Raw genomic sequence first — 13224 nt, 5'->3', positions numbered from 1 at the left:
CAGTCAATCAATTAACATTTATTAAATATCTACTATGCTAAGTGCTGAATCCTATGTGACTATCCTTTTTATGATTTTTCCTACACAATTATTTGTCAGGAATATGTTGCATTTTATGTATTCCTATCATGTGCCTCTCCAGTGACTCTCAATTTTATTTCTTCAGAGACTTAGGTAACCCATGTAGCCATACAATGTCATTAGAAAAATATTGCTATTAAAATATGAATCTTTGTCTCAGTAAAGTATTTAGGATCATGAACAAGAAACACAAGGCAATTTCCCTAAGTCATTCTATTCCATTTTCCTCCTATTCAATACTAGACTACATCCATCTGCAGTGCCCATATAAGATTATATGTACTGATGGTTCTACCTCTATGGGTTTTCCCAAATAATTAGTCTAAATACTTTTGAAGGATTATGGATTCCATTAATAAAGATTTGTTTAGCATGATGTCTTTTGAAAACAGGAGTACTCCAAAGACTTCCTCATATCGAAGAAATCCCTCTTATATTTGAACTTTGCAGCAGACTTCCTCCATGATAACAAACACTTTTGGTGAGCAAAGCTCTCCTTCTTTGTGCCTAATTTGATACTAAACATCAGAGAGCCATGAAGTTATCACTATTATTTTTTGTTTCATTCTGACTATTCATGGTCAACAATTTATCAGAGAAGACTCTCGGGTTCCATGTTTTGCTCTGGAAAGATAATGTCCAAATGTGAAGGATTCACTTTTCTGAGTTCACTGTGGAAATCTTTCCAGATCTTTTCATTTTGGTCTTTTCACTGACCTCCTTTCAATTCCATCCTTAAATACCCATGTGATGATCTGGCTTTTTCTCACCAAGTTTTCTGAAACTTGTTTTAGTCTTAAGTGTTTTAAGAAGCAGTATTGCTCAAAACCTTCTATTGCCTTTCCCCTTAAGATTTTAAAAAAGAATTTATATTCTAAATCAGAGGTTGGCCAACTATGATTCAAGGGCCAAATCCAGCTTTCTATCTCTTTCTGTATGGCCTGAAAACTAAAAATGATTTCATATTTGTTTTGTTTTGTTTTTACATTTTAAAATACTATATTAAAAGTATATAACTTTCAGACAAAGTGTGTTTTATGTTTTTTCATAAGAGATTTCAAAATGTAAAAAAATTCTTGGCTCAGGCTGTACAAAAACAGATAGCAGGAAGAATTGGTCCATGGATTGTAGCTTGCAAACCTCTTTTCTAAACCATTGTTCTTTTTTTTTTTTTCTCTCTCCATTTGGCAAAGAGAGCAGATATTTGCTGACTTAATGTCATCTCACTGGGACAATTAATTTACATCATTTAAACTTCTTTCCAAAAAAGACAGTAGTCCATGTCAATATCTGTTATTTTATCTATTCCTCATTTTCTGCATATACTGCTTATTTAAATCGGCCAGACTGAAGATGTTTCATCATCTCATTTTCCAATCTTTTTCCTAATTTGTTACTAATTGTAATCTTTGTTCTTATAAGTCAGGAGACTGACTATATAAATAAAGATAGCTGATTTGGAAATGACTCTCATGGCAATAACTAATTGTTTTCTACTTGTTAAATATAATTTAATTTTTTTGTTATACTACTTGGTGTTTCCCAAATCTAGTGTTTCCAAACTCTCTTCTCTAATAAATTCTTCATTATGTACAGGATTGAGGTTTCTGAGTAAGGAGTCCATAATCCTTTAGCCTTTCTTGGTTATAACTTTTTTTTGTACTTACCTCTATCCCTTTGTTTGCCTTAAAGTAATCAGAATCCATGTTAATTTAATTTGGAGGGCCTTATCAAGAGACAGAATTTATGTATTTCCTCTTCCTCTGCAAAATATGTTGGCACATAAGCTGCAATTAACTTCGTGATAGTCTTTTTGCAAATATTTATAAGCACTGCAATTCCAAGTTACCAGGTGTCCTTGGACACCTATGATATTTCTTGTTACCTTCAGATATACAATGAAACTAATTTGCCAACTCCTTTATTTCTATAATAGCCAGCTTTCCATCTAATAGCAACTTTCTTTTGTATTCTCATTTCCTTTATACTTAAAATATCAAGATTCTATGATTTAGTCCCTCTGGTTATAGTATCTTGAACTAGTCACTGGTCAAAGATCTCTTAGTTAAAAATAACAATAGCTAAATTAATGTTTATAACTTTAGCTATTGTTATTAATTTAAGATGGTCTAAAATTATCTTTTTATTATCTGTCCTTCTTTCCTATCATTGTGCAACAAGCTCATTATTTGGGTTTTGATGGTTCAGAGGGCGTGTAAATAGCACTTTTAAAAAATTTTGGTCTGGAACCCCAAGGATTTTCCCCTTCCATACTAAATTTTTTTGACTAAGTAAAAAAGGTTATTCTTTGTCTCATTTTTACCTAACCTTAACCACTGAAAAGGTGTTGCCTAATTCAAACTGAGACCTGGGAAAGATCTTATCTTTTTAAAAATGCCAAAGTCTCCCCCTGCAAATGGAGCCACTTCACTATTTGAAACGTTTCCAGCATGGTAGAACCCTCAAAGCTTATCCACTGTAGCAGAGCCTTCAGGAACCTAAGATCAACTCCAAATCACAATAAGCCACAGAAGTAGGACTCTTGTGATGTTGTACAATGGGAAAAACACATGCTGTGGAATTAGAGGAGCTGCATTCAAATCCTACTTGTATGATTAAGAACATGTCACTTAACCCTATTTTAAGAGGATCTTAGTTTTCTCATCTGTAAAATGAGGGTATTGGTCTGATTGAAATGAAGGTATATGGGATCCCTTTCAGTCCTAAATTTATGACCCTATGTTTTATAGTTGTAATTCACATATATCATATTATAACTGCTTAGATAAATTAGCTCTATTCCTAGAAAACTCTTCTGGGACAGGGACTATCTCTTAATTCCCTTTGTAGTTTTCTTAATAACTAGCACAAGGTTTTGCACATATTAGGTACTTTAAGTGTTTTGCTGAACATGTGAATTTTCATTTGGGAAATAAGATTGAAATGATCCATGAGACAACAAGATTAGTGAATTCAATTGACAGTGAAAATTGACAGACTCTTTAAAAGTTCTTACTCTTTTCTGTATGAGATTCAAATTCTTCCCTTTAAGAGATGTTTCTAACTCTTCTGCTGAGAGGCAACTGGGAAGTTCAGTGAATAGAAGGAATCAAGAAGACGAGTTCAAAACTAGCCTCAGACCCTAATAAGGTGTGTTACCCTGGACAAATCATTTAACCTGTGCCTACTTCAATTTCCTCATCTATAAAATGGGAATTATAATAGCATCTACCCACCAAGGTTGTTATGAGGATCAAATGAGAAAACATTGTTTGTGATTTAAAAAGATTTTAATAATATTTTATTTTCCAAAAATATGCAAAGATAGTCTTCAGCATTCACCTCTGCAAAACCTTGTGTTCTAAATTTCTCTTTTCCTCCTGTCCATACCCTTCCTCAAGACAGCAAGCAATCTGATAAAGGTTAAATTATTCTAAACATATTTCTATATTCATCATGCTATGTCAAAAAAATCAGATCAAAAGGAAAAAAGAGACAGAAAAAAATAATCAAACAAACAACAACAATTTTTAAAAAGGTAAAAATGTTATGCTTTGATCTATATTCAGTCTCCATAGTTCTCTCTTTGGATGCAGATGGCTCCATCACAAGTCTATTTGTATTTCCTTGAATCACCTCATTGTTGAAAAGAGCCAAGTCCATCACAGTTGATCATCACATAATCTTCTTGTTACTGTGTACAATGTTCTCTTGGTTCTTCTCTCTTCATTTACCATCAGTTCATATAAGTTTTTCGAGGCTTTTCTGAATTCAGCCTGATGAGAAAACTTTTGTAAAGTGCTTAACATAGTCACTGGAGTATTGTACGCATTTAATAAATGCCTGTTTCTTTCCTTACTTTTAGCTAGATTTAATCTGATGCTTTTCTTCTCCCACTCCCATCTACACCAATTTAGGTTTATTAGGGACCAGGTAGGATGGGCAAAAGGATTAACAAATCAGACAATAATATTCATCCATAAGAATCAAATGAGGGAACCAACTTTTCAAATTCATGTTCATATTTTATGAATGAAAAAGCAGTAAGCATTTACTATTTGCAAAACACTGTGCTACAATTTGGAACTATGCCCAAAGGGTTATAAAACTGTATACCCTTTGAAGCAGCAGTGCCAGTACTGGGTCTGTATCCCAAAGAAATCATAAAAGAGAGAAAAAGACCCATATGTGCAAAAATGTTTGTAGCAGCTCTTTTTATAGTGGCAAGGAACTGGAAATTGAGAGGATGCTTATCAGTTGGGGAATGGCTGAATAAGTTATGGCATATGAATGTAATGGAATATTACTGTTCTATAAGAAGTAATAAGTAAGCTGATTTTACAAAATCCTGGAAAGACTTCCATTAACTGATACTAAGTGAAGTGAGCAGAATCAAGAAAACATTATACATAGTAACAGCAAGATTATGTGATGATCTATTATGAAAGACTAAGCTCTTCTCAGCAATATAATTAATGATCGAGGACAATTTCACAGACTTTCGATGGAAAATTGCCATCCACATTCAGAGGGAGAACTATGGATATTGAATAAGGACAAAAGCTTATTATTGTCACCTTTTTTTGTTTCCTTTTTCTTTCTTGTGGTTTTTTTCTTTTTGTTCTGATTCTTCTTTCACAACATGACTATTATGGAAATACATTTAAAATAATTATACATGTATAACCTATGTCAGATTGCTTGCTATTTTAGGCAAGTGGAAAGTAAAGAAGGGAAGGAGAAATAATTTGGAACTCAAAATATTACAAAAATAAATGTTGAAAATGATCTATACAAGTTAAATGGAAATTAAATTACTATTGAGAAAAAAAACCCTAAAACAAAATAGTGTGTTAAGTCCTGGGAATGCACATAAAAATAATAATAATTAATATTTACATAATGCTTTAAGGTTAGAAAAAATAATTCTTGCTTGCAAGGAATATCACATTATAATGGGAGACAACATATATAGGATCAGTTACAAGTGAGATGGAAAGGTCCAGTGATCCTCAGAATATAATGGCAAAGCAGGTGATAATGCACCTTTTTAAATGCCATTTATATCCCCTGTGATGCGATGTTAAACTATTAGACAATGCCAAGGACTCTGGTGTTAAGAACTTTCTTTTCTGGATCTCAGTAGCTATGGCTTCTGAAGAGGTCGGCTATTATACCTGCAGAGGAATTTGCTAGGAACATGCTAGGAACAATAAGGGCTGCTTCCCTACACCAAGGTGGGCTGTACAGGGCCAATAATCTGAGGAGCTGTGGTATTCCTGGATTCTTTGGTTTGCTGGTTCATTGTTGACAACAGATCTGCAGTTTGTGCTTACAGGGATGTCAGTTTCTTCTCCATAAAAATTATACCCCTCTATGATGGTTACAGGAGCTAGACTCAAAGCAGGGATAGTGTTTCTGGAGTATTTCTATTCATAGGGCTCTTGGGTGCAGGGTTCTAGGCTGTCTCCATTTGATTTTTCAGGGAGGTAGTTTGACCCACCTGGCACATGCTATTTTCTATCCTGGCACATTCCACTTTCTATCTCTCCCTTATGATTTCTTGCCCATCCAATTTCCCCTCAAGATAAGGGAAACATGTCCAAAAATAATTTACTCCCTGGAATAACCAAGCTACCTGGAAGTCCCTAAAACACATATTCTTAGGTTTGATTGCCTTGGTGCCCTAGTTGAACTCTGCAAAAAAAGGTATAATCTGAGTGGAGATGGGAGAATAGAATTTGGACATTCTTGCACATAGTACTTAATATATTTATTGAATTGAATTTATCTTCCTCTTCTTTGACTTCCTTGACTTTCGTTGCATTTGAGACTACTATTATCTATTTCTTTGTGTGACTCAATAAATTAGTCAAAAACCTTTTGGGGCCTTTTGGAACAGTGTTTTGGAAAGGATAAAATAAAAAAAGTTCCCTATCTGTGCCAAACTCCAATCTGTCAGACCTGTTCTATCAGCAGACAGTATACCTGAGTGAAAAAGACAGACGTTTTCTGTGACATGAAAACCAACAGACATGGATTTCATCCAGTGAAGAGGAAAAGTCAGAACAGACAACTGCATACTCTGGGGCAATAAAAATTCTTCCTTGTTCTGGAACCAAGGTAGTGTAGTTAGTAGAATACTGAGCATGAAGTCAGGAATACCAGAGTTCAAATTCAGCCTAAGAAACTCATTAGGCTGTGTCATTCTAAGCAAGGCATTTATTTTTTCTTAGTCTCGGTTTCCTCACCTATAAAACGGGATAATAATAGCCTTTTACCATTTGTGATGACAGGTGTTGTTTATATCCAGAGAAAGAATGGGCAGAGCCTAAATGTAGATCAGTGATACTTTTTTCTCTATTTTATTTTTCTTGGAATTCTTTTTATCAACTTTCTTTCACAGAATGAACACATAAAAATGTATTTTGCATGACTACGCATGTATAATCTTTGCCAAATTGCTTGCCTTCTCAAAGAGAGAAGAGAAGAGAGAGAATTTGTGGCTCAAAATTTGGGAAAAAAAAAAAAGATTAAAATTCTTTTTACATGTAATTGAAAAAAATTAAATAAAAATTTTTAAAAATAATTCTTACCTTAAAGGGTTATTATGAAGATTAAATGTACTCATATATAGTATTTTGGAAATATTTTAAAATGTAAACTTTTAAGATCCACCTTCATCTAGAAGTCTTCCCTTGTTCTTCTACATCTCAGAGGATTCTCTTGTCTACATCCTGTTTGCAGGTTTCCTTCCCCATTAGACTATGATCTCCTTGAGAACAGGAACTGTCTTTTGCCTTTTTTGGTATCCCCAATGCTTAGCAAGTGTCTGGAATATAGTAGGTACTTAATAATTCTTAATATTTGATACTTAATAATAATTCACTGCCTGAATGAAGAGCTCTATTTTGTAGTTCAATTGTCTGTAACTCTTTGTGACCCCAATTGGGGTTTTCTCAGCAAAGATACTAGAATAGTTTGCCATTTCCTTCTCCAGCTCATTTTATGGGTGAGGAACTGAGGCAAACAAGGTTAATTAAGTGACTTGCCCAGGGTCATATAGATAGTAAGTGTCTGAGATCATATTTGAACTTAAGACATATTTTGAACTCAAGTCTTTGTGAATCTTTCTGTTTCCAACTCCAAGAGACTATATTCACTACACCATCTATTTGCCCCTGAAGAGCTCTATAAATGCTCACTATGATGGTCCTTTGCAAATTAAGTTTGGAGATCAGGAGAATGAACAGGTAGTTGTTTTTTCTCTATCAGCTAATGAATGAGAATAAAACTCTAAAATCACTAAATATTCTGGTTAAAGATTAAAACATCTCCCTACTTATTAGATTTACTGTTTAAAGTTATGAATAGTTATATAAAGAAGTAAATAATGGTGTATTTATTCTAAGTGCTTTCTAATTCAGCAAACATTCTACTAATGTTTGCTGGGCACTATGCTGGATGCTAGAGATACAAAAAATAAAAATATAAAAAAAATAAAACATTCAGTACACATTTATCTTCTTCATAACTCTACAATTGTCCCACAATAATTTACATAATGTAGGTTGTCATTCCAGTGATGGTGCAGTGATTAGAATCAAATTTCTTATAGATAAGTTCCTCCCTCTATCTACTAGTGAATATTCCACACTGTCTCTTTCACCTTGCCTCATTCTTTATATCTTAGCCTGTATCTTTATATCTTTATATCCTATCTATTTAGGATCAGAAATTTTAAAGCTTGAAAGGGGCCTAAAACCCCCCATCAAATTCAACCCTTTTGTTTTACACATGAAGAATTGAGGTCTAGGGAGATGAAATGATATGCCTAAAATCACACTGTTGGTAAGAAGCAAGCATAAATTAGAGTCAGCTCAAACCATCCCCAGAGAGTAGATTATTAAATTTTCAGTGTGGGCATTTACATCTCAGAAATCAGCAAAGGCTACAGATCAGGGCTTATTTGTTGCTTGTCAGCACTTAAGAAAACGGTGGTGAAAGTGTTTGTAATTCACATTAAGCTTAAAAGTATGTCATGTACAATTTCTCCTCTAGACAGTCTATGTTTTAACATTTATTAGAATACCACTGAGAAGAACTCAGATCCTCTGGAAATCTGGCATTCTTTCCATTAAATCACGAAGGTGAATGGTTCAAAGACTTAACTAATCCTCTTAAGTTTGTGACACATTTGCCTCACATACCTAAGAGTAACCAAACCAAACCAAACCTTCATAGAAAATCTATTTTTAAAAGCTCTAGGTATATATTAAGTTCTTTCCATCTTCACTATTTTGATAAATCTGAAATGTTGTTCAGGTTGAATCTAGATGTGTTTGCTTGACTGGTGTTAGCAACTTATTAGTCATTCCACAAACTTGGGTCTTTAAACAGGAATCATGTTCTGCTTTGCTTGAAGGAAAATTTGTTACATGAGTCTTCTACATTATTCTTGTCCTTTGCACACAGCATGCTCTTTCCCACCTCCATGCTTTCTCTGATGCTTTTCCACCCACCTGGAAAGCCCTTCCCCCTCCTCTCCTTTTATCTAAATCCTATCCACCCTTAAAAGCCCAATTTAAATCCAAGATGGGTCTCAATCCTAGAGGAAAAGGTTAGTATTAAAAAAAAAATTGCCCCATGAAACTCTTTCCATGGATTCAAAGCAATTTTTTATAAGAAAAGTAGAACTATTATTACATTTATATAGAAGAAACTGAATTATGTCAAAGCTATAACTTGAAAATCTGGTTTAAAATTCTCAAATACTATTCTGCTCTGTTCAATTAGATATTTAGCTCTTCATTGTTATTATTCTTTTCCTTGCTAAATATATTCAAAAAGAGAATTTTATACAATGCTACCTCACACAAAAAAATCAGCCCTCACAAAAAAAAATTCTCTCTTTTATGTTACCTTTTAATTAAGCGCATGCTTAGTGTTAATAATTTTAACTATGTAGAGAATTCCATCAATAGAGAGTTCCTCCTCCTGTTAAAAGGTAAATGAATCACTACCTTGGGTCTACATCACATTATGCAAATAAAAAAAGTACCTCAATATCAAATGTCAAATCCTTAGATCAGCTTGGTATTTTTATTTTTGGAAACCAATAGTAACAATCATCATACTATATTAATCTATATAAATATATTTTATAGGTGTTATGTATGATGGCATAGATATAGAAAGGTGAGGAGTCCCCAAAGAGCTTCTTACAGTTATTTTTCTCTCAAACAGTTTTTTTTAATAGATTATATAGCCAAAGTGTAAAACCGCAAGATACAACTAACAACAAGCAAACTAAGATTCCAAAGCTTGTTTTAAATCAATTTCCTGAAGATTGCAAATTTGAGTTAAAAAAAAAAAAAACAACAACAACCTTGAGTTTTAAGATAGCTGTAAGAACAGACCAGAGTCTGTGGGTAGAGTTATAAAAATCATGAGGACAGGTTTTAATTATTGCAAAAAGAAATATAAAGGAATTTAACTTAAAAGCTCTGAACAGCTTGCAGCTTGTGACCTAAAAGATTAAGAAGTTCACAAGGCAAGAAAAGGCTAGAGTAAGGTGATGGGAGTGATAGCCAACAGATCAGTATTACACCAGAGTGTTACTGTGCAAAAGAAAAAAGGCAGATCATTTATATACATGCCATCAAAAGTTGCATCTAAATTAACATTAGTTTCAGGTCTAAAATGATATCTATTGGGCCCATAACAGGGTAGGCTCCAGAAACAGCCAGAGCTGCCTCATGGTTGTGATATTAATGAACATACCCTGGGAGTCTTTTCAGTCTAGTTCAAAGAAATATTGATACATTCAGTCCTGACTCCATAACAGATACTGCAACAAAACTATCACAGCAGAAACAGTAAGTGGGTGGAAGAGTTTGACATTTGAATATTGGAAAGATGGAAGTGGGGGGTGGGGTGGAGAAAAGGAGTTAAGATAGTAGAGAATCCATTGCTACCCTGTAAAACACTCCAGCAGCTGAAACATGGATTAGCCTGTAATGCCTATTCAAGCTGAATACACCTGAATCAGAACACATCTGTGCCATTCTGAGAAGACTTTCTAAATCTCAATGATTGGAGAAGAGAAGAACGTGAAAACACACAATTCGCTACTGGACAGAGATGATGCAAAAAGCACACACATTGGGATTGGAAGTTTCCCAAGAAAACCATAATAAAAATTAAATCAAATATCTCATGTATTCCATAAAAACCTCCATTTCTACCCCCAGTAGCTTGGAAATATATATGCTTAACTGATTCTCAGAATGGTCATCAAAAGCAAAGAAAGGAATTTATATGTGAATGAGATGGGGAGATGGCTTTTTCCCAACATCTGGTGAGCAGCTGCATTATGCCAAACAAGGTGAAGGGAACTTGGAATCTCACTAGATTTTTGCAGGAAGAATTAGGACCCCTGTTGCCCTCAGGAAGCATTCTACTGCCTTTGGACTTTGGAGGCAGAAGTGTCAACTGTTGCATCCTTCAAAAATCCTTCATCTTTTAAAAGATGCTCTTTGCACTGAAGACCTTAGAGATTTATTTAGCAAATAGAGTCCATCTGTTATACAATGACAGCATGTACAAATCAGAACCTTTAGTTGAGCCAAGTGCCACCTCTCCCCACCGAATAGGTGAAGTAGGCAGGTGTGCCTGGAGAGAAAGAAGGAATGCTGAGAATTTCACATGCACCCTCAACCAAGAAAACTGATCGTTGATAATTGCCTCTTTTAGGAATATAGAGTCCACTTGTTCTCATAGCATAAGGGTGGAAAAATCATCCTTCACCCCTAATCTCTCCCGGAGAAGAGAGCCCACTTTCAAGGACCTTCTGAAAGCAATTGGACCAGGATTTCGAAAGCCCAAAGCAGAGCCCAGAAACTGGTGTTTCCTCTCCATTTCCCGCTGGGTTCTCTTCACAAAGTCCCCTGAACAGAGGACACACATGCTGAGAACCCAATGGGAATGACGTGCCGGTCCCTCTTTGTTAGCAGCCTAAGCCCGCGCGGCGCTGCGTATCGCCCCCCTTAGCACCGCTGCGGGGGCGTCTTCTTCAGCTGGGTAGGGTTTCTAGCTTTTACCGCGCTTAAACAACCACCGGCGTGGTTGCAGGGCTGCTCCACGATCCCCGCCCGAATACTCACTTCTCCCCAGTCCCTCCGCTGTCCACTCCGTCTCCTCCACGGCCCCATAGCGCCTCAGCGGCTTTTCAGCCTCCAGGTGGGCGGACAAGGATTGCTTTAACTCCATTGCCGGTTCTACTGGCCGGTGATGGGTCTCCTTTACTCCATCCCCCCCAGCGGGCTGCAAGGAGGGAGGTGGCTCCAGCCAGCGGCGTTTTAAGGGGCTGGGCGCCCGTGACGCTACAGCATCTCTTCCGCCGGCGGAGTCCGGGAGCATCCGACTGGTACCCAGGAAGGGGAGGGATGTTGAGCACATGCGCAGTAGTGACTTGGGAAAGGTCTGGGGGCTGGGTTGCAAGAAGAGGGCTGGGAAATAAACTCTGAGAAGAAGAGCAACAAAAACAGAACTGCCGAGGGAAAGTGATCAAGACACACATCCCATGCTATATAGCTCTGCTTCTGATGAATCAAGAAAAAGTTAAAAGTGTTAGGGGTGTATATGTATTTTGTCTGCAAATGCTATGCATCATCTATGACCAGCTTTGTGGGGGATTCGTGAGCATGTCTGTGAAAGATGTATCCATCTTTGTGTGTATAATACAAATGTGTCAGTGTTGGTGGATGGACAAGGATTTGGGGGAGGGTTGTGTTCCTGTGACTATGGGTTTATATACCTGTGCTGTGCATCTTTGACAAAATGGGGAAGTAATACCTGTTTATGAACTAAAGAAAGGGATAAGGTGATTATAGCCTCAAATACAAATAAAACTAATTAGAAAGCCCTCTAGACTTCTTTTGTCTCGAAATCTATGATCCTAAGTGTTTACAAAAGTGTTAAATAATGAAGTATTTTTCAGAAATCCTGAATAACATTGTCAGGCACAAAATAGTGACTTTAATAATATAAAGAAGCTATAAGTTATACATATATAACATATATATATATATATATATATATTCACAAAACTAACATCTGGATTGTATAGGGTGTTTTGTATCCAATAGCCCTATTCTTTAGGGCGAAATTATTTAAAGATGTGCTAGGCAAATAATCTAATTTTGGAATTTCTGTAAAAAGCAAAATTTCAACCCTCAGCAAAATTTCAACCTATTCATTTGCACTGTTTGAAGGTGACAATAAGACAATTTAAATAACTGAAAAGCGACTGTAGCGACTATATATCCTTGAACTCATATACTGATTTAGTGACTTGCTTCTCCTGAGAATGCCAATGACTCGGAAGGGATATAAGATAATTATAAAAGGCCAGGTCAACAGAAGTATATATTCTCAGCAATGTATAAGTCTTAACCATATAATGTTTTACATTCTTATCTTCCACAAATTTACTGAATTATTTTCTTAGTTATAGAGTGTAATCCTGGAAAAACTGAGGCAAGATAGAGATTAGAGGTTTTTAATATTTTATCAGAGGGAGAGTTTGGACTGGCCAAGCCATCTTAGCCAGCCAGGTAGATGGGACTATTGTCTCAAAGTATCCAACAATGAGTAAGGGATTCTGGAGACTCTTATACGGCTCCAGCGATCAGGGAAACAAAGGCAAGGTGGGGGAGTAGGGCACTGGTGAGCAGGAAGTTTCAGGAAAGGACCATAAATTCAGTTCTGACAGGTTGAGGGTAAGGAGGAAGGATCATAAATTCTGATAAGTTGGGAAAAGACTAGAAGCCAGGATGTCTGGTTCAGAGGATCCCATCTAAGTATTTGAGATAAGCCATTTGGAGTTTTATGACTCTTTGGAATACTAGTAGCCAGGGCTCCCAGACCTAATTATCTCAGTCCTAATAGCCAGGAAGGGGGGTTGCCATCAGGGAGACTGAGGTAGAACAATTCAGGAAACTGAGGCATAACAAGAGGACTCCATTAAACTGGAAATGTACATAAGGATATACATCCATAGTATGTATAATATATATAAAATATAATGGCTTATTGGGATTATATTTATACTTCTACATATGTTGTATCTTTAATAGTTTC

The 13224-nt window shown here is 35.9% G+C and overlaps 1 protein-coding gene across 1 annotated transcript in view; it reads right to left on the bottom strand.

Annotated features, from left to right (window-relative positions):
* The window catches only part of BMERB1 (bMERB domain containing 1), a 138210-nt gene extending 126703 nt beyond the window's left edge, over positions 1-11507 (bottom strand). The window contains exon 1 of the mRNA XM_074280610.1: positions 11247-11507. Within this exon, the coding sequence (XP_074136711.1) occupies positions 11247-11502 (256 nt within the window). The 5' untranslated portion in view covers positions 11503-11507. The remainder of the gene's footprint in view (positions 1-11246) is intronic.
* Between the last annotated feature and the right edge of the window lie 1717 nt (positions 11508-13224).

Source organism: Sminthopsis crassicaudata, chromosome 1 (genome assembly GCF_048593235.1).
Source record: "Sminthopsis crassicaudata isolate SCR6 chromosome 1, ASM4859323v1, whole genome shotgun sequence".
Taxonomy (NCBI): domain Eukaryota; kingdom Metazoa; phylum Chordata; class Mammalia; order Dasyuromorphia; family Dasyuridae; genus Sminthopsis; species Sminthopsis crassicaudata.
Note: the sequence above shows the minus strand (reverse complement) of the source record. Positions and strands in the feature narration are given on the sequence as shown.